Here is a 21,616-nt window from a genome sequence, read left to right on the forward strand (position 1 = left end):
ATTGATTTGGAACATATATATGGACTGTGGCCAATTGTTGGAGTGGTGTGCTACTGTCAGTCCTGATCCCAGTCCCAAACGGGAACTCCATTAGGAATTAAGGTGATCTTCTTAACATCTGCCAAGAATATCCCTTACCTAATAAGAGGTTACAAAAGTAACTGCAGAAACTGCCTAATGCTATTTGCAAGACTAGCTTTTTGAATCTAAGGATTAAAAAAAATTTTGACCAAAATGTTTTGGATTAAATAAGGAAAAATAGTCATCATGTCTATTAAACCAAGGAACAGGCAACATGCCAAAATATACTCTGAACAAAATGTATCAGATGCAACTAAACCAGACAAGAAGAGGTGCTCGGATAAGATTTGACAGCTCATGCTAAGCCAGATAAAATGTGTACTGAGTGCAGAAGGAAACACTGAGTACACTGCACAGACAGTGAGAGAAACAAGATGTTCTCATGTATTCAGTTATTTGCATTTATTTAGAGTGGAGGAATAGCCTCATGGTTAAGAACAGTGAGCTAACAACTAGGGAAGCCTGGTTCAAATCCCATTGCTGCTCCTTTTGATCTTGGGCAAGTCATTAACCCTTCATGGTCTCAGGTACACACTTACATTGTAAGACCTCAAGGGACAGGGAAATATCTACTGTATCTGAATGTAACTCACCTTGAGCTACTATTGAAAAAAGTGTGAGATAAGGCCTATCCAAACCAATAGATTAATTACACAACGAACTACAGAAGATGTGCCACACTGGGTCAGACCAAAGGTCCATCAAAACCAGTATCCTGTTTCCAACCATGGCCAGCCAAGCCTACAAGCCCCTGGTAGAATCCAAAAGAGTATACTCATTCCTTACTGCTCACACTATAGGTGTCAGTTCTGAGGGTCAGAGGCATAGCCAGGTTTTGACATCGGGGGAGCAAACTTTTGTAAAATAGGCACCAGTACAAGGCTGAATGGCCAGGAGAGAGGGGGGGGGGGGGTTAAAATCCGTGTAGGCATATGCAGTCAGTGACTCAGCTGTTTGGGGAGGCTAAGGTGGGCTGGGTCAGGGCTAGTTAAAATCCTTAGGGTGGAAGTAACACCAATGTCAGCAGTCAAGGGACAGTTGGGGCACTTTTGAACTCCCCACTGAAGGACCCCTGCACTGTGTCTCTGGTGCATACACACCAGCTATTTCCCCCTAGTATCTCTATTACTGATGGTATTATGCACACTCAGATGCGCCGACTCTGTGGGTGCTCGAGCACCCCCAATATTTCACCAGCCGGAACCAGAAGTTCCCTTCGCCAGCCCGACCTGCCTCCAGATCTTTGTACAAAAATAACATTACAGTAAAATTAAACAAAATCATGAAAGTTATCACATACTTCATATCATATATTCAAACCGATATTATGATGGAACCTTCAGGAGAAAATGAACAGAAAAACAACAAAAGACCTATCCATATCAGATACATCTGCAGAAATTCCTAGATAGCCCTAAAAACCAACCTGATAACACATTGACCAATTAAGAAGTTATACTGCCTTCATTGAAAGAAAATTCTCTAAGTGACTAGGGTCACGAAAAATAAAGGAATTATTTTCATATTTAACCAGGCACTTACAAGGGAATTTAAGGAAGCAGGTACACCCAAAAGCTAAAACCTTAGGCTTGAGCTGAAGAAAAGCCCTTTGCCACAGCTGGGTAGACCTGGCCACATCAGGAAATATAGAAATGACCACAAAAGGAAATGACTTTTTAGGAAACAAATATTTAAGAATAGCCATGTTTTGTTCAGGTAAAGCTAAGGTAATTAACAAAGTAGCCCTTTTTGAAATATTATCTTGAGAAGATTCCAAAAAATTAGACAGATCCAAACTATCCAGAGAAACTAAATTATCCACCCCCATTCAGTATTTTGGGATCTCACCAGAGTCCTCACCCCTAAAATTTCAAAATTAAGTCGTAAAACATCTTTAACATACTTTTTAAATAATTCAAGGGGAGAAAGAAAATGGGTGATAGAAAAGTTCAACCATCTCAAATTACATGACCTAACTCTATTTTCCAAAATCTCCATTTGTAAATTAATCATAAAACTCTCTTTAGATGCTGCAGCTAAGGCAGAATGGAATTGAACAGTCTGAGAGTTGAGCATTTGTATACCCTTCTCTAATTTGGCAAACTTCAAATCTTGATCCATAAATTTAGAAGTAGTTTCCTCAGTAAACTTGTTAACATAGTAACATAGTAGATGACGGCAGAAAAAGACCTGCATGGTCCAGCCAGTCTGCTCAACAAGATAAACTCATATGTGCTACTTTTTGTGTATACCTTACCTTGATTTGTACCTGTCCTTTTCAGGGCACAGACCGTATAAGTCTGCCCAGCACTATCCCCACCTCCCAAAATTTTATCTAAAGATAAGTGTAAACATTTTTGAGAACTGTTTTAAATAAGCTATTATATATATGTACAGTATCAAGACCGATGATGAGATAGCACCTAAAGCTTAGAGCAATGAAATATTGGAGCTCGAAGCTGTGCTTGAGTAAAGGTTCATCTTAGAATCCTGAGTGGATGCAGTTACCATTTACTTCCAAATGAAGCTGCCTGGTATATAACATTATTGCCTACAAATACTGGTATTGTTTTAGGGTCCTGTTTACTAAGCCGTACTAGAGGCGAGTTGGTATTTTTAGTGCGCGCTAACCGTGTAGATGCCCATAATATTCCTATGGGTGTCTACACGGTTAGTGCACTAGCGCACCTTAGTAAACAAGGCACTTAGTGTTTAATATTGCATTTATCACGTTAGCAGTTTGATTTATATGTCAACTCATTTTTCCATGCTGTCTTAAATGCTTAATGTGTTAAACACCTCATGCAGTTTAGTAAATAGGCCCCTTAATGTACTATGTTATACATTTTATCAAAAGCACATTAAAATATCTGTCTAACTCAAGACTACCTCTACTTCAGGAAGCAGGTGAAAGCCTGGCTCTTCTCCCAAGTCTTTAATAAATGTGGTGACTGACTATCTGTCCACTCCATACCAAGACTAGCTTGTTGCATACCCTGTAACTTAGACCAGTTCCTCATATCTTGTTTAACTGTACAAATATTTTGCTTTGGGTTTAGCCACCCATCTATTTATCCCAATTGACTCTGTACTACCCCATCTTGTCCCCATCTGTATATCTGCACTTGGCCCCTCAACTACATAGAAAAGCATTAGCATCATATGTATGCTATTTGAATGTTTTATTGTGTTGCTCATTCGGTGTTTCATTGGTTATCTATGTTTGAATATTCTATCATGATATTGTTTGTGCTGTACTGACATCATATTTCCAAGTTTAACTCATTAATTGTACTTATGTTTATATTTGGTCATTTTACTACTATGTTAAGAAAACTGTACGTTTTATGTTAAAATGGACCTGTTGTACACTGCCTTGGGTGAATCTGTTCATAAAGGCAGTTAATAAATCCCAATAAATAAATTATCTGCCGCAACAGCATGACCACTGTACCAGCACAAATATTAGCACAAAATAGTATAGCATCTATCTTGTCATTAAATCACCTGTTATTAACTGACTTAAATCTAAAGAGCTGAGTAGAAAGGGGGATTTCAATCAGTGTACCCAACCAGGACATCAAGATTAGAAAACCCCTCCCAGCAGCATCACCAACTACCTCTCCCCTAGTCCATCTAAACCTCCCTTTGAACTTGACAAGCTCCACCCACCTCCCCTATTGTATATCAAATTCCCCTGCATCACTACAACCCCCCTCCTATAATCAAGTACAGCACTTTACCCAAAAAAAGCATCTAACCAACCCTCTCTCTTCCTCTTGTGAACAGAGACTCTCTTACCACTTCCCCCACTGCTGCAGGATGAATTTTCACAATTCAAGTTATCTCCTTCTGCCGGCACTGCTACTAAACAGACACTATCACCAGGGGAATATCAACCTTATCATGTGACCTCATTGACTGCCCCAGTGTTCCATCTTCCAATTAATAAACTAACTTCTAATACAGCTGTTTCGGGTTGAATGTAGCTGTCATATTCCGCACCATCATTTACTCAATTTGACTCTCCAATATCAAATTATATCTAAGTGACCAGAGATGCTCTCCTGCATCACTTAATTCCAATTCCATAGCAGCATTTAATGTTATAAAAATGAAGATATTAATTTAATTGCACTTAGAAGTCCATAAATTAGTGGCTTAAATAAAGGTTTTTGCATGATGATCACTCAACCCACATACATTGCATGAACATTCTTATTTATATATTAATTTTGGACAAGTAGAATAATTGCTCTGGCCTGGCTTTGCAGATACGCATTTCCTAGATAAACAAAAGATGATTATGGTGATTGCATTAGGATCTATTTTTGGTCTACTGAATCTTAACTCAGCTGTTTTGTTTATTTTAATGTATGTCGGTTAGTCTAATTTCCCATAAATGGACAGGGTGAAAATATTTATAGTTTTGCCTGCTATTTACTGTTAGCAAAAATAAATAAAGTTTGCTGTCACAGAAAGAGAGGCCATAGATTAAAAGCTGGAGAGCACTCACAAATATATTTAGGGGCCCTTTTACAAAGCGGTAGCACAGGTACCGCTGCTTTGTCGCACGCCACACGGGAGCGTGGCCATTTCTGGACGTGCGGGAAATTATGTATTTTTTCCGCCAGGGGCTTACCCGGCAGTAATTGGGCAGTGCCCAGTTACTGCCTGCCGGGTTAGTGCAGGAGCCCCTACCACTTCCTAAATAGAAGGCAGTAAGGACTTCCCCCCCAGGAAACGGCCACACAGCAAGTATATATTTACCGCACAGCCATTTCCTTTTTTTCATAAAACTCCCATTGCGGTAAAAGAGGCATGCCTCCGTGCGCGGCAAATCTACATGCCAAGGACACCATAGGGCCCCTTTTACCGCAGAGTAGTAAAAGGGACCCTTTGTGAACTTAAGTTAAATAATGTTACTAGAAATGAGAAACACAGGTCCTAATTACATAACAAACATGGGAGTCTTTCATTAAAGAGAGTTAATTTTTTGCATGTGTAAGTGCAAAGGCTGTGCGCTAATTGTTGGGGGAGAGTGCCCTAATGTACCTTCTGGAATTTATACATGGACATGTGTATTAGTATGCATAGAACCTGACTGCAATTAGCATGGCTGCATGGCATGCAAAACCAGGCTAACTGCACAAATGAAAGCATGCTTTAATTACCGTGAGCTCACTGCATTATACAGTCCAGACCCGTTCTTTGCCCACTATCCACCTAGTTTCTGTCCCCTAATATAATATGCCATTAATGCGCAAATTAGCATATACAAACCATCATTCCACTGGGGTAGTTGATACCGTGCTGTTGAGATACTGTTTAACAAGTCTTCATTTGCATGTTAATGGCTTAATGCACTTTAGTAAAAGACCCCTATAATCAACTCAGAGAGTCTGAGGCATTTGAAGACCAGAAACTCACAAGTAGAATCTAGGAATCTGTTGGCAAGGCCAACTAGTCAACTTTCTAAACAAGAGTTAACCTAGACCACAGACTACAGGAGAATTGTTTTCATGCACAAAGCAACAAATGAGTCAAAAGACTTCCCAAGAAAAAGTGTTAGTAGAAATGGACATTACCTTCATTCAAGACACAACACAACATCAGAAAAAACACATAGCACTTATCACAGCAGCCGTGGTTGGATAAATGGCCTACAGAACGCATTTCATTCCAACCCTATCCAGCAACTGCTTTGTATAGAAGAAAGCTCCAGCAGTGACAAATCTTTGACTTACAAAACAAAGTCAGGTCTGTACATAGGCATCTAACAGCAGGACATTTCTCACACTGACAATGAGCTCATATGGAGTTCTGCCTTTCTACGTTCGTTTTATTCAACTTTAATGCTACAATCTAGACATGGCCCTTTAGATGTACACCACTGCACTTTTTAGTGTGTAATTTAATCAACGGAGATTCCAATATCATCTTCATTTTGCTATAACTTCGCTATAACTCTGTTTTCAAAGGGTTTACTATATACCCAAGTGCATAAGCATATTCAAAATTTCACTTCACTTCTAAATTTAGGAGAGCCAGAGTGGCAACAGGGGCAAATGTAAAACAAAGGCAGAAAACTTAGGATTTTCAATAATTTTAGTATTCTTATTATTACAGAATAGGTGGCAGTAAGGGCTCCTGTGGTAATGGCCATGCACTAATTGAGAAATTAGTGCGTGGCTGTTGCAGAAAAATATACAGATGTGGCCAAAAAGAGGGGATAAATTTAAGAACCTAAAAGGCCCTTTTACTAAAATATGCTACACTCTAAGCTTAACGCATAGTACCACAGGATTTTACAGCGCAGTAATCCAAAATTAATGCTACACATTTGGTGAATTTAAAAAAATATATTTTAGTGACAGTCGTTAGCATGTGGCACCTGCTTAGAGCTAACCTGGGAGTACTTGCCGTCTCCTATTTAGGAAGAGCTAAGTGCTCCTGTGTTAACTCAATTTTAGCTACTTAGCTCACGTTAAATACAACATATTAACTGGCCAATACTTCCATGTCTACATTCTGCCTGCCCCCCTCCCCCCAAAAATATATTTTTAAAATCTATAACGTGTGGGTAGTGTGCGCAACCAGGCAAAATACTGTTAAACACTTTAACATGTTTCTGTGGTAGCCTATTTGCATGGATTAATTCCCTTTAGTAAATGGTCTCCTAACTTTGGGGCCCTTTTACTAGGACGCGTAGATGCCTACGTGCATACAACATGCGTCAAATTAGAACAGCGCCCGGGTACCGGGTGCCCCAGGCGGTAATTCCATTTTTGACACGCAGCCAAAACATGTGGTAGAAAATATTTTCTATTTTCTACTATGTGGTGCTTACACAGTGGTAATCGGCAGTTTATGCGGCTGGCCACTTACCGCCAAGTCCATGGGTGGCGATAAGGTCTTGGGCCAACGTGCACTGGTTTTAATTTTGTCACACGTCCATTTTCGGCCACAAAAAAAAAAAAAAGAAAAAGCCCTTTTTCCAGGCGAGCTGAAAAATTGAACTGTGTACGTCTAAAACACACACCTACACCAGCGCAGGCCACATTTATGCGCACCTTAGTAAAAGGGCCCTTTAGGGACCCTTTTACTAAGCTGTGCTAAAAAGTGTCCGGGTCTGCTGTTAGCATGTGGATTTCCCGCGTGCTACGGACACTTTTAACGCAGCGGTAAAATGGCCACATCTGTATATTTTTCTGTAATGGAGATGCACTAATTTCTCAATTAGTGCATGGCTATTATTGCAGGAGCCCTTACCGCCACCTACTCTGTAATAATAATAATAATAAAATGTATTTATAACCCGCATTATCATAAAAATTCTAAGCTAGGAACAAGTCACATACATAATAAAAAAGATAATATAAAAAACAGTTTAGCACCATTTCTCATTACTAGTTACCTACATTGAAAACTTAGGATCCTAAATTTCGCTAGAAACAAGAGAAATTTTTAAAAACCTAAAGGGCCCTTTTACTAACATATTTTTCAATTTCAATTATTACCATTTATATACCTCCCCAGAGAGTAGAATACGCTAGAACCTGGGCTTAACGCATAGTAACACTGGGTTTTACACTGTACTATGGAAACTTTTTACCAAGCCGCGCTAAAAAGTGTCTGGCGCTGATGTCAGCGTGTGGGTTTTCCGCATGCTGCAGCCACTTTTACCATGGCAGCAAAATGGCCGCCGTGCCATATTTTCTTCTTATGACCATGCACTAATTTCCCCAATAGTGCATGGCAGTTACCGCAGGAGCCCTTACCGCCACCTATTTAGGAGGCAGTAAAGGCTCTCAAGTGCGGTAATGTGCCTGTGCTACCCAATTAGCGCAGGGCATGCCTACTCTCCGCTCACTGACACACATCCCGCGCTAAAAAATAAAACCTTTTTAGTGCGGGATTAGCGCGCACTGATCACCACACTACAGCAGGACCTCTCAGCGCATCCTACGACACTGCATTTTGGCGCACAGTAGGCATGTGCTAGTGCCTACCGTGGCTTAGTAAAATGGCCCCATAGGTACTTAAATTTAGAAGCTCAGCATTGTTTGAGTATTGGTCCCAAAATAGTCTAAATATTCCTGCCTCCTGACCAAGGGCGTAGCCAGAAATTACGGTGGAAGGGGGCCAGAGCCCGAGGTTGGGGGCACATTTTGAGTGCCGCTCCAACGCCATGCCTCATGTCCTTGCTCCCCCTCACCTTGCCAACAAATACCTTTGCTGGCGGGGGTCTCCAACTCCTGCCAGCCGAAGCCTTCTTCAGCGCCAGTCTCCGGCGCAGCCGCGTTCGCTGCCCTGCTCTTCTTTCTTCTTGCTCCTCCTGTCCTGTGCACGCTGACGCTCCATCTCAGTTTCACGAAAAGGAGCATCAGCATGCACAGGAGGAAGAAGAAGAAAGAAGAGCAAGACAGCGAACGCAGCTGCGCCGGAGACCGGCGCTGAAGAAGGCTTCGGCTGGCGGGGGTTGGGGACCCCCACCAGCCAAACCAGGGGCCCGGATGAAATTTGCAGGGGCCCAGGCCCCCGTGGCCCCCCATAGCTACACCCCTGATCCTGACTGATAGTCAAAGCCTTACAATATGTGTAACTAAAACAGAGGCTATAGCTCTTCATCAGCTTCGTTTCACTTCCAGGGCATTGGTGGAGGTGACAGCATAAGAAGTGGCCCACCAGGACCCCATGATGGTGAAGACAGCAGTATTCTATAGATCCTGGCAGTGGAAAGGAAGTCTGCTAGTCTCAGAAACGGAAGACGCAGAAGCAGCACCACCAGCATTAATCACACGTCTTTTTTTCAATATTGGCCCAAATATGAAAGGGTTGTTATTATTCAAGGCCATGAGAGGGTGAAAAAAGTCATATATACAAGGGTTTCCTTATCCCTATTTCTTGGCTTGCAGACTACTCTTCATCCTCAAGAAGGCGGCAACAAACGCAAAGAAATAACAAATTTCCAATCTGTGGCAGAAAGACAAGTAAAACAATACTACATCCATCCACAGCTAGATCAATAGAATTTAAAACAGAACTTACCGCCATAGGGAGCTTTCCAGCACTTTTCCCGTATCAGCATGGTAATACTTTGTAAGTATCAGAATTACCTAAAAATTTAAGGAAAATTTAATTTTTCAATAAATATAAGATCCAAGAAGTGGTTTCCTGATCTAAAACACATTAATTGCTATCACACCAGCTCATCAACTGTTGCCACAGCCAGTCAGGTTTTCAGGATATCCACAATGAAAATTCATGAGAGATCTGCATGCAGTGGACGTAGTGCAGGCAAATATCTCTCATGAATATTCATTGTGGATATCCTGAAAACCTGACTGGTTGGGGTGTCTCCAGGACCAGGTTTGAGAACCGCTGCATTAAGGGGCCCTTATGTGAAAGGGTTGCCATCCGGCAACGGCAGTAGTTCCGCCTCAAGAACCATGGAAGGCGCACTGGAAAATATTTGGTATTTTTACCGTAGTGCTAACCCAGTGGCAATCAGGCAGTACCATGCGCTGCGAGGTTACTGTCGGGTTACCCTGCGAGCCCTTATCACCACCTCAGTGGGTGGTGGTGAGCGTTCCCTGCCGCATGGCTATGCAGTAAGATTAATCTTACCAAATGGCCATTTTATTTTTAGAGGCATTTTACCTGCTGCAGTGAAAAGGGCCCTGGCACGTGGGAAAAACGGAGCCACTGATACCAGAGGGCCCTTTTGACCGCAGCTTGGTAAAAGGACCCCTAAGTGCTTTCTGCAATGAAGCGGAGAATAGGGGGACATGGACAGAAAATGGGCATGGATAGCATACAACAGTTGGGCACATAATTCTTGAAACACCCATGATCTACCCGTGTCCCTCCCATGGCCACACACCCCTTTTCATCTGCACACTAGAATTTACGCATGCATTTTAATAGAATACATCTAGCAAGATGTGCGTGTAACTTCTGATGGTTGCAAATTAGCGCCTAATTATTAGCACCCAATTAGATGCTAATTGCTTCGTTATTCAATTAAATTGCACATGCAATTTTGAACACCACATATAGAATCTTGGGGACTAAGGGTCCTTTTACCAAGCTGCGGGAAAAAGGGCCCTACGCTAGTGGCAGGGGCCGTTTTTTCCACAGTCAGTAAAAGCCCCCCAAACAATGGCTACGCAGTGAGAGAACTTTTACTGCCACCCATTGAGGTGGAAATAAGGGATCCTGCGCTAACCCGACAGTAACTGGACATCGCTGCCCGATTACTGCCGGATTATCACTGTGCAAGCCATTTCCGGGGGTTTCTTTTTCCCCTGGAAATGGCGCACGGTCAGGGTGGGACTACTGGAAAAGCAATCGGGAGAGCGAGCAGGAAGCCCGTGTTGGGCTTACCACCGGTCTGTAAAAGAGCCCCCTAAGTGCAAAAACTTAACACGCTTTAGTAAAAGACCCCCTTAGGTTGCTATAGTTGGCAGAAAATAGGAGTCAAATTTAGACATCTAGCTTAGAAACGTAAATTTAGGAGCTCAGCTCTTCTTTGAATATTGGGCCCATTATTATTTTAAAACTATTAATTGCACGTTCTCAGAGTGTTGTAGGTAAAGAACAACATATTAACACAATACAAAGAATGTTCTGGAATGTTTGTCTGTTTATAGTTTAATATTGCTTTCTGGTTTCTGTTCCATGGTTGTATATGTGCTTTTATGTAGATACAATGATCTAGCCAACCTAGTTTTTCTAATATTGAACTGAGAACCTAAACTCATTGCAGTCTAATTCTCTAAAGAACATAAAAATCAAGACAAATTCTAGCCAATTTAAAGCCAGCCCAGTGTCATCTAATTTTAGCACTAAGAGCTAACTGTGTGACATATGAAGCCTTAAATAGTAGCAGGTGAATCAGTTAAATAGGTTGGATATGATAGATGCAAGTATCTAGAAAGACTCAAAAGAGTAAAAAGGATCAACCTAATATATTGTAATGATTCTATGTTAAATTTATGTTATTTAAATCGGTTGGTTCAAGGCTATGAGGTCAACCAGGAAAGACTGTATTTAAGAAATCTGTGAGTTATCCTCGTGTAGAGCCAATTCTATGAGGGGGGCCTATGCGGCACCAATACTATAAAGGAAAGTAGGTGTCTATTGTCAGCATTACCTTATATGGTTCAGAGTCTAACCTGAGAGTTAGCCTAAGGATCCAGGGCCTACCCAGAGGCCTCTAGGAGATAATTCAAGCGGCTCTGACTCCCCCCCACCCCTAGTATTTAATTTAGCATGGCAGTAAAATGGCTGCCTTATCAAATTTTCTTGTTATGGCCATGTACTAATTTCCCCATTAGTGAATGGCCATTACCGCAGGAGCCCTTACTGCCACCTATTTAGGAGGCAGTAAGTGCTCCCACATGCGGTAATTTGCCCGTGCTAACCGATTAGTGCAGGCACGCCTGTAGGTGCTAAGGGTTCTCATGCTAACCAGGCAGCTTGCAGCAATGTGCTCACGCTACCTGATTAGCACTGGGAATGCCTACTCTCCGCTCACTGACACATATCCCACACTAAAAAGTAAAAACTTTTTAGTGTGGGATTAACACGCACTGATCCCTGGTGATGTCAGTATAGGTAGACAGACAGGATGTCGCCTATCCTTTTGGGCTTAGTTTACATACTCAGGAAGAACAATAGAAGCCAGACAACTGGTTTCCATGAACTGGGCCTTCAAAGGAATTCACATCTCTGGCTATCAGGAGATATCAGAATCAAACAAATCAAATTATACACAGGAAGGTACTGGTAAAGAGAATCCAGGTATTTAAACCCAAAGAGGGACAGGAGTGATACAGACATTCAAACACAGGGCACACATACACTCAGATACCTCCCCCCCCCCACACACACACCGTCAGATATCACCACATTCAGACACTGGATACACACACACACACCCCTCCTCAGCCCCAACAGAAGGACAGACACACAGTCCCTCACACACACAGAATCAGAGGGGCAGGCAGAGAGATACACAGAAGCAGCATTGCAATACCTTTCTGCCCTAAGGGATCTTTTTACTAAGCTGTGGTAAAAAGGGCCCTTTTACCGACGGGGGCCGTTTTTACCGAGCACTGACGCCCTTTTTACCACAGTGGGTAAAAAGGCCAAAAAAAGACATGGCCTTGCAGTAAGATTTCTCATACCGCGTGGCCATGCAGGGAGGAGCACTTACCGCCACCTAACCCGATGGTAACCGGGTAGCGTGCAGTGTTGCCCGATTACAGCTAGATAACCCCGTGCATAAATATTTTTTTAATAAATGCCGTGCACAGGGGGCGGAACTGCCCACATTGGTCCAGCGTTAGCTCCAGATTGGCATGCGATAAGCCTGCAGTAGGCTTACCGTTGCTTAGTAAAAGGGTCCCGAAGTGCTGTAAGCCTATTTCTATATAAAATACCTTTTTCCAAGCCACACCTGTGTGTTGTTTTATTGTGAAACAATTGGGAAGCGGACCTGGGACCAAAGAAAGGAACCCAGAACAAGACAAAATCCAAAGCTGACATCTGACGACCATAGCCGACATCTACTTTCCATTATAGAATACTAGTGCAATATATAAAATATCCACCTATATTTTAGGCGCAAGCACTTATGCTGGTCACAGACCTAGTGTCGATCCTTACACCCAAATTGCCAAAACACAAAATTGCCAAAACATACGTGTAAACTATAGTGTCTATAATTTATGCATGCAACTGTGTGTCCTGCCCACACTGGACTAAATTCTAAGGGGCCCTTTTTCAAAGGCACGCCAAAAAGTGGCATGCGGTAGTGTGAGCGTGTGTATTGGATGCATGCTGTACCATTTCTCCACTGCATATGGAAAAAAAGGGTGGGGTTTTGTGGCCGGGAAATGGACATGCAGCAAAATTAAACCCACTGACTTAGCGATAAGAGCAGACGTGTTACCCGCGTGGTAACAGTCCAGTGCGCTCCAACTGTCGATTAGTGCTGGGAATGGCCCCACTGTAGAAAATAGAAAATGATTTTCTACCACGGGTTTTCGGCACGTGCCAAACTCTGACTTACCACCAGACGCACTCGATAGCTGGGTGGTAATGCCAATTTGACGTATGCTGCATGCGCATAGGCCCTTATGCACCTTTATAAAAGGGCCACTAAACTAATGCCGAAAAATCAGCACCAGCAAAAAAAAGCGCTATTCTATAAATGGCGCTCAAATTTAAGCACCATTTATAGAATAGCACTGTGCGCCAGGAACCACGAAAATATTTAAGTGCAACCATTTACAACAATGAAACCTTGGTGTAAATCTTTGCGCCTAAATTAGACGCTGATCCCCCTTGTATAAAATGCCCTGATCTGTCCCTGACTCTCCTATTGCCGTACCCCCTTTTTTGATCCTCACATACATTTACACATGTAGATTTTAATTAATGCCAATTAGCACCAATTGTTAGGGCCCAGTTATCAGTGCTAATCGGCTCATTATTCAATTAAATTGTGTGTGACAAATTGGGTGCAATTTAAAGCACCATTTATCGAATTTGTGGGACTCTGTCCAAATGCACCCTAGGTGTACACCCATCGTCCAACTAATAAATAAATAAATATGTGCTATTTCAGTAAGGCGCCTCTTTATAAAACAACATATAGATGGAATTTTGGAATTTATGTGCACACATATCCACAAATATGCCAGTATTCTAATTGATTGACCAAAAATGGGCTTCAAAATACAATATATGCTGAATTTGTACAAAATAAATTCCCTTCAGATATTCAATAAATCTTACAGATATCAACAAAATCCAGCCAAAAGATAAAGATAAATGTGTTGGACAATGAACTTTGGCAGTACCGCACTGCGCCCAGACTCTTGCGCAGAGACTTACATACTCAGATCGTCATTGGTTCAATGGCCACCAGCTTCCCATATTGTTGTTTTGATATCCACACTCCTAAATTTAATCCAATAACTAACTTGTTTATTTTACTTAATACTCATCTCAAAATATGAGCTCATCAGTCAGCCTGGCAACATGTCGGCAGGCTGACTGACGATATCTGTTAGGGGTCTTCCTTGAAAAGCTTTTAGCGAAACATGTGCCATGTCGACAAAGAGTGCCCCTAAACTGACTAGACCAAGAGCTCTCATTTTAAGAGGAGTATTAAGTAAAATAAATAAAAAAGTTAGTTACCGGATTAAATTTAGGAGTTTTGATGTTAAAACAACAATATAGGAAGGTGATGGCCATTGAACCGATGACAATCTGAGTATGTAAGCCTCTGCATGAGAATCTGTGGACACAGTATGGTACTGCCAAGGTTCATTGTTATCTTTATCTTTTGGCTAGATTTTGTTGATATCTATATCATTTATTGGATATCTGATGGGAAATTATTCTAGCCGTTTACATGTGTACGTGGTTGGACAAATGGTAGCACCTTCTTTACGGAATTACCTTGCTAAAGTCTTAGTATAAACACAATCACTGATTATAACTTCTCACTTCAGTCACATTTCCTCCCTATTATTGCTGGTCCACGTTAGCCCTTCACATGACTGTTTCCATGGCAACATTAGAAGTAAAACTAAAAACCGCTGTTTCCTCATCCAGCTACTGTCTTGGTTAATTTGGGGTTGTGACATCAGTCTCTGTGTAGTTTTATTTAACTGTTGCCATCTAAATTTAACCACCAATGCTACTCTTGGCAAACATATTCCTCACACATTAAATATACAACTAGTGTGATCATTTTGCTACTAAACAGCTCTCATTTAATTTCCAGACAAATTAGAAATACATTCCATTTTCAGTTTCAACCACTTGAAAGGACTGTGTAGCAAACGAAGGCAAATCTTTGGTCAATGGTACACATAGAAAGAAAGAATGTCTCAAAGGATAAATACACTTCTCAATGAAACTACAAATGCACCTGCGAAGGAACATAGTAATTAGAAACTGTGTGTGTGTTTTTTTTTAAATGATAGCACACTAATTAGGTTTTTGTTTTATTGTGATTAGTTACTGTAAAGTGTATTATACCCTATGATAAGCTTAAGCACTCAGCAATCACAAGCACATATTTCCTGGTTTTCATTGTTGTCATTGGATTTAATGGTTTTATTGTTAATCACTGAGGGGCCCTTTTACTAAGCTGAGGTAAAAGAAGCCCTACGCTAGTGGTGGAGGGCCATTTTTGCCATGCACGGAACCCTTTTTACCACAGCGGGTAAAAAGGTCAAAAAAAGAAATGGCCATGAGGTAAGATTTCACTTACTGAAGTGGTGGTATGGGCTCCCACGCTAACCTGGCGGTAATTGCTGTGGTAAGAAATAGGGACCTATTTCCCCTAGTGCCAGAATTGGCACGCTCTGGGGTTGGAACTACCACCGGTGCCCACATTGGGACCGTGGTAGCTCTGGATTGGCGCATGGTAAGCCCGCAGTGGGCTCACAGCTGCTTTGTAATAGGGCCTCTTGAATGACTTGATTCAAAACAGCTGTATATAAGCGTGAATGCATAAGTGTATGTATTTTTCTATTTTATTGCCATGATGTATGATGCATCAATCAATCCACAATGCCCAGCAGTCTTCAATACAAAATCAAGAAATTAGCAAATGAGATAAAATCTTAAAAAAAAAAATCTTTATCCTAACATTAAAAGTCAGGCATTTTCAATTATTCAAATGTGCCTCATGTAAACATCTTACTTGATACACCACAATGTACAAATGTTTATACGATCTTCCCATTATATGGTTTGACAAGATAACTATATAGTATTTTTTTAAGCAATAAACAATGTTAAGCATTTTCTTCTCTCTTTTTACTCCTGTCACTTCAGTTCTGTTTTGCTAGAATTTATTCCTTCTTTTCAGGATTTTTGAGGGTAGCCAAATGGAAGAAAGTGTGATGAATTTAGATCAATACTGCTTTAACGGTAACCCTGGAATAAAGTCTGTGGGCCCTTTCACTAAAGTGAGTTAACCCTTTAGTGTCCAATGTTCCTGTAATAAGCCATATGGGAACAGATTGATGGAAACATTGGACACTAAAGGGTTAAGCAGTTAATGCAGGAATTTACACACACACTGTTGGTGCATGCCTATGCTAACAGTTAACAAAGCAGGTTGTTACTTAGGGCTAGATTCTCTATATGGCAGCAAAACAATCAGTGCTGAAAAAAAGCACCATTCTATAAGCCATGCTTAAAGTTAGGAGCGGTTTACAGAACTGCATGGGAAAATACTGGGCACATGCCCAGTAATTAATGAGAAAGTTTTGCAGTTACTACACATTAATTTTGGTCAGCGGGTAAAAAAACGCTGAAAATAGCCATGGCCATGCAGTAAGATTGCTCTTACCATGTGACCATGTCGGGGAGGAGCACTTACTGCCATCCATTGAGGTGGTGGTAAGAGCTCCCACACTAACCCGGCAGTAACCGGATAGCATGTGGTGCTGCCTGATTACCACCAGGTTAGTGCCATGCCAAAAAGTACAGGCCAATTTTCCCTAGCAGGGGAAATGGCGCACCCTGGGACTGGAACTACCGCTGATGCCTACGTTGGGGAAGTGGTAGCTCCAGATTAGCATGCGGTAAATCCACGTTGGGATTACCACCACTTTGTAAAAGGGCCCCTTAGATTTTGTTAACTGTCTCTCTGTTCACTCTCTATCATTCTGGGTGGATGGACATTCTGAAAACCAAAATTCAGACAACGTGGAGGGCATTTTTGTGAAGGGTCACCTATTCTACTGTATAAAGGAAAATATAAGCCTACTTTCCTTGATAGAATACTAGTGTAACCAGGTATATACACATTTAATTTAATTTTAAAGTTTATAAACTCACACTATCTACAAATTCTAAGCAGGGTATACAAAAAATCCAGACGCAATAAAATGTAAACAGAACTAACACCACAATACAAACTAGGTCATCATTATATAACATTTCGGCTTGCTGCAAAAGTCCTTTACCATCACTTACTGGATATCATCATAGGTTATTCAAAGAAAAATGTTTTTTGAGATTTCTTGAAAGCCTCTAGACCTTTGATTAATCTCAAATTACAAGGTAAATTGTTCCATAACTTTGGGTCAGCAATGCGGATAGGAAAGAGCACTTACCGCAGACCTAATATAAGTGATCAAGCCTATATGTCAGAGAAACGCATGTAATTTACAGAATTCTACTACTACTACTACTTATCATTTCTATAGCTCTACAAGGCATACGCATTCTAAGGGCCTATTTTACGAAACAGCAGTAAAAAGTGGCCTTTGCGTGTCCTTACACAGGTCATTCCCATGCACTAAGGCCATTTTTATCGCTGGGGTAAAACGGCTGATTTTTCTATTTTTCATAATAATTTTCCCATTTGCATGTGGCCATTAGCCCATGAGCCCCACCACCACCACCCATTATGTAAGTGGTAATGTCTCACGCACTAAGTACATGCTAATCATTTAGTGTGTGGCTGTGCTAAGTAGCATAGAACAGGCCCACTGTCTGCCCTCAGACCCACCCAGTGCTAAAAAATACATTTTTTTTTTTTTAGTGCATGGGTAGTGCACGCTGATCCCAAAATTACCGTGGGACATCTGAATGCACCCTACAGTAAGGCATTTGTTATTGCAGCAAACACGCCTTAGTGCTTCCTGCAACTTTGTAAATGGGCCCCTATAAGTTATGGACTAGATTCTATTTATCGCGCCTCAATTTCCACTTGGAAATCAAAGCGTATTCAATAAAGTGTGCTTTAATTTAGGTCTACATTATAGAATAAGCTGAGTGCTGCTCCATGTGACTAAATTTAGCTGCGGTCAATTGTGCCAAGGTTTTTGGTATAAATCCCGATGCCTAAATTAGGCATGGACCGGGGTATTCTATAACAATGTGCATAGATTTTAGAAATGCCCACGACCTGCCCATTCCACTCCCATAACCATACTCACCTTTCAACTATGTGAGTTAGAATTTACACACACCACATTATAGAATACACTTAGCAAGTAGTGCACATAAATTCTAATTAATTCCAATTAGTGCTGATAATTGCTTTTTTTAACATCCAATTATCAGCGCTGATTAGCTTAACTAATTAATTTATACGCATTGTTATGGCATATGAATCGATTTCTGCACAGAAATCAAGGCGCAATATTTAGAATCCTGGGGTATATGCATAACTGTGCACCCTGCCCACGCTCCACCCAGACTCCGCCCATGTGACCAGCCATCTGCAAAATACGCGGAGCTAAATTATAGCTATTTACATGCATTTGTGTTCATGTACGTGTTACAATGACTAGATTACTGGCATTTATGTGCATATCTGTAGCCTAACTTTGGACGGCTCCTTATGGAATTACCTCCTTACGAGTTAATTTTACATAAGCAGGTTGGCTCAGAGCTTCCAGGTCTCTCAGCTGAGTGGAAGCACGGCCAAAAAAGACATTTTTTATTATTGCGGAGGTGAATGATGGCGAAAACGGATGGTTTTTTTCGATGGCCGGCGTCAACTGCACTTTTGTTTTTATTATTGCGGCAGGGGGGTGAGCAACACCGCGTCTTCGCGTATTTGGCATGCGCAGAGCAGCCAGTGTAACGCTTTGCTGCTCTGTTTTACGATGGAATAGAGAATGCAAGTGAGCTACAACGAGTAGCTCATTTGCATTCCCTTTCCTTGATGCATAGCCGTTCCCTACCGATTCGCTATGGAATTTGGTAGGGAACGGCTCTAACGACGACTTTAGTGCATCTGGCTCTTAGAATTTACGCACATCATGTTTATAGAATACGCTTAGTCAGTTGTTCCCAAAAATTCTAATTATTGCCAGTGTTAATAATTGCTTTCAAATTGGCAATCATCAGCACTGATTGGCTTCTTAACTAATTAAGTTTAACATGCAAATACAGAATATGACTGTATTTGCAAATGCAGCTTAAGTCACACTATGTAGAATGCGGGGGGGGGGGGGGGGGGGGGGGATACGTATAGCACAGGCTGAGGATACATGTGTATGTTTCACTACACATAAAACAGGCCCAGATTATAAATGCAAATAGTTTAACATGGTTTTTTTTTTGGGGGGGGGGGGGGAATACATCTATATATACATGTATATCATGATTTTGTAAACTGAAAGATGTGTGTAAGAAACAAATTCTGTAGGTCTGCATGCACAATAGCTGTGAAAAAAAGGAGCATTCTTCAAAAAGGCAAACGTTGACCCTGGGAAGGTAGATTTGCTAGTTGGAGCAATTCTCCACCAACAAGCAGTCTTCCAAGCTGCAGGTACCAAAAGACAAGTGTGTCCATTTATTTATGTATAAGATTTATACAACTTTAATGATACAATCATTCAACACGGTATACATCAATAATAATGATAAAAAATAAAAAGGAGGAAAAAACTAGAATAGAAAAGAGATTTCATGATGATGAGCAAGAGTAAACGCTGGTGGGTAAATGTGCAAAAGTGTATATGAATCACCATTATAAAATACAGACTGCACATATATTTGAAAGGAACGCCCGGAATATCTTTCCCTACACACAAAATCCTGTCTGCTACCATTTATGCCTTTTCTAAAATGACCAGTTCTGTGTGTATATTAGGTTCCACATATAACTGGCCCCTTACACATCACCATTCCTAACATTTATAAAATTACCTCCTTGATTTCTCTCTCTCTCTCCCTCCCTCCTCACCTGTCCTTCAGCATCACATTCTGCATCCATCTCAAGTAGGCCCAAATTCTGTCATTGTTTGGGCTTACCCAGAAATTGCCTTCTGGTTATACCACTGACATAGTTAAGAAGAGTTTGGCAATAATGCTGGTTTTAGTATCATTTACTGGAAAAAATAATTATGCACTAGAATAATATCTGGTCTATGCTAACTAGTATCATGACCTCCCCACAGCCAGTTGAACATCTACAAGGTGAGGCAAAAAAAAGTAACCCCCTAGAATTTTCTTTTTTTTGTTGTTTTCTCAGTAACCGCTTGGAATTTCAATGTGAAATTTAACTTCTTTGTTTGTTTTTTACTATGTTCATGTGCCAAGTGGAACGAGATTAACTTTAAACAGGTGAAGTTGCAGATTTTTTTAGAATGACCACCCAGTGATTTTCACACATTAAAAAATGTTTGTATTGTAAAACTACCATTATTTGAAAAAAAAAACCAACAACAAAAAAAAAAACGGGGTACCAGCTCCACCCCAAACCGCAAACAATCACCAAACTCAAGGATGCGCTGCAGATAATCTGGGCCAGCCTGCCACAGGCACCGATCGACAAGGCTGTTAAGAACGTCCCAAAGCGAATGGCCTGTGTTAAAGCTGGGGGTGGACACTTTCAGCATTTACAGTGATTGCAAAATTCTTACACATTTTTAATTGTTTCATTTGATTAACATTATTTTACTGTGTTTTAACATTAACATTTTTAACACACAAAAATCACTAGGTAGTAATGCTAAAATGTCTGTAACATCAACTTAGCTTAAGATAATTAAATGTTGTTTAATAGTAATACATAAATATGATGACTAAATAAGTACGTAAAATTTCTCATTAAAATTCAAAGCGGTTGCTGAAAAAATGGCAAAAAACTCTATCAAGAAGCCCACAAAAGTGCCTATTTAAAGCCAATTTCAAAAGGCAACAGAGGCACCTATATACCTGTATACAATGGGCACCCAGAACCAGCCCCAATACCTGGAACCTGCTCCTAAGTTAGTGTAACTGTATGTGTATAATCTGTGCATGTACATGCATATTTTATAAAATATGCGCATACATTGTGACTCTGCCCCTGCTCCTCCCTCCAAAAATATCTCCAGAAATGCCTACACATTGTGCACACATAAACATGTGCTATCTTATAAGCACACAGAGGCTGATATTCAAAGCGATTTAAGCGGGCAGGAGCCTCTCCTGCTTGCTTAGGGGCCCTTTTACCAAGCTGCATAGGCACCTACGCACGCACAATGTGCGTCAAGTTGGAATTACCACCCGGCTACCGCGTGGCCCAGGCGATAATGTCATTTTTTACGTGCATCCACATAGTGCACCGGCGGTAATTGGCATTTGAATGTGTGTTGACCATTACCACCCAGTTAACGCGTGAGACCTTACCTCTAAGTGAATTGCTGGTGGTAAGGTCTCAGACCCAAAATGGATGTGCTCCAATTTTCATTTTGTCGCACGTCCATTTTCTCCCCCCCCCCAAAAAAAACCACATTTTTTTTACAGGTGCGCTGAAAATGGGTCTGCGCACGTCCAAAACACGTGACTACACTACTGCAGGCCCCTTTTCAACGCACCTTAGTAAAAGGACCCCTTAAATTGCTCCCCGGCACCTAACCAGGGATATTCAGTGGCATTTAACTAGGCAGTGCCGCTTAATATCCCCTGAGATTGCCCAAACAAAAAGTGGGCAGGTCAGGGGTGGTGCTGGGGGCAGCACTGGGGAGAAGCTCCAGTTTATGCGGGTGCC

The 21,616-nt window shown here is 41.2% G+C and overlaps 1 protein-coding gene across 1 annotated transcript in view; it reads right to left on the bottom strand.

Annotated features, from left to right (window-relative positions):
• The window catches only part of SORCS2 (sortilin related VPS10 domain containing receptor 2), a 1,538,136-nt gene that overhangs the window by 1,002,441 nt on the left and 514,079 nt on the right, over positions 1-21,616 (bottom strand). Inside the window, exon 2 of the mRNA XM_030191157.1 lies at positions 9,133-9,200. Coding sequence (XP_030047017.1) covers positions 9,133-9,200 — 68 coding nt within the window. The remainder of the gene's footprint in view (positions 1-9,132; positions 9,201-21,616) is intronic.

This window comes from Microcaecilia unicolor, chromosome 2 (genome assembly GCF_901765095.1).
Source record: "Microcaecilia unicolor chromosome 2, aMicUni1.1, whole genome shotgun sequence".
Lineage (NCBI taxonomy): Eukaryota > Metazoa > Chordata > Amphibia > Gymnophiona > Siphonopidae > Microcaecilia > Microcaecilia unicolor.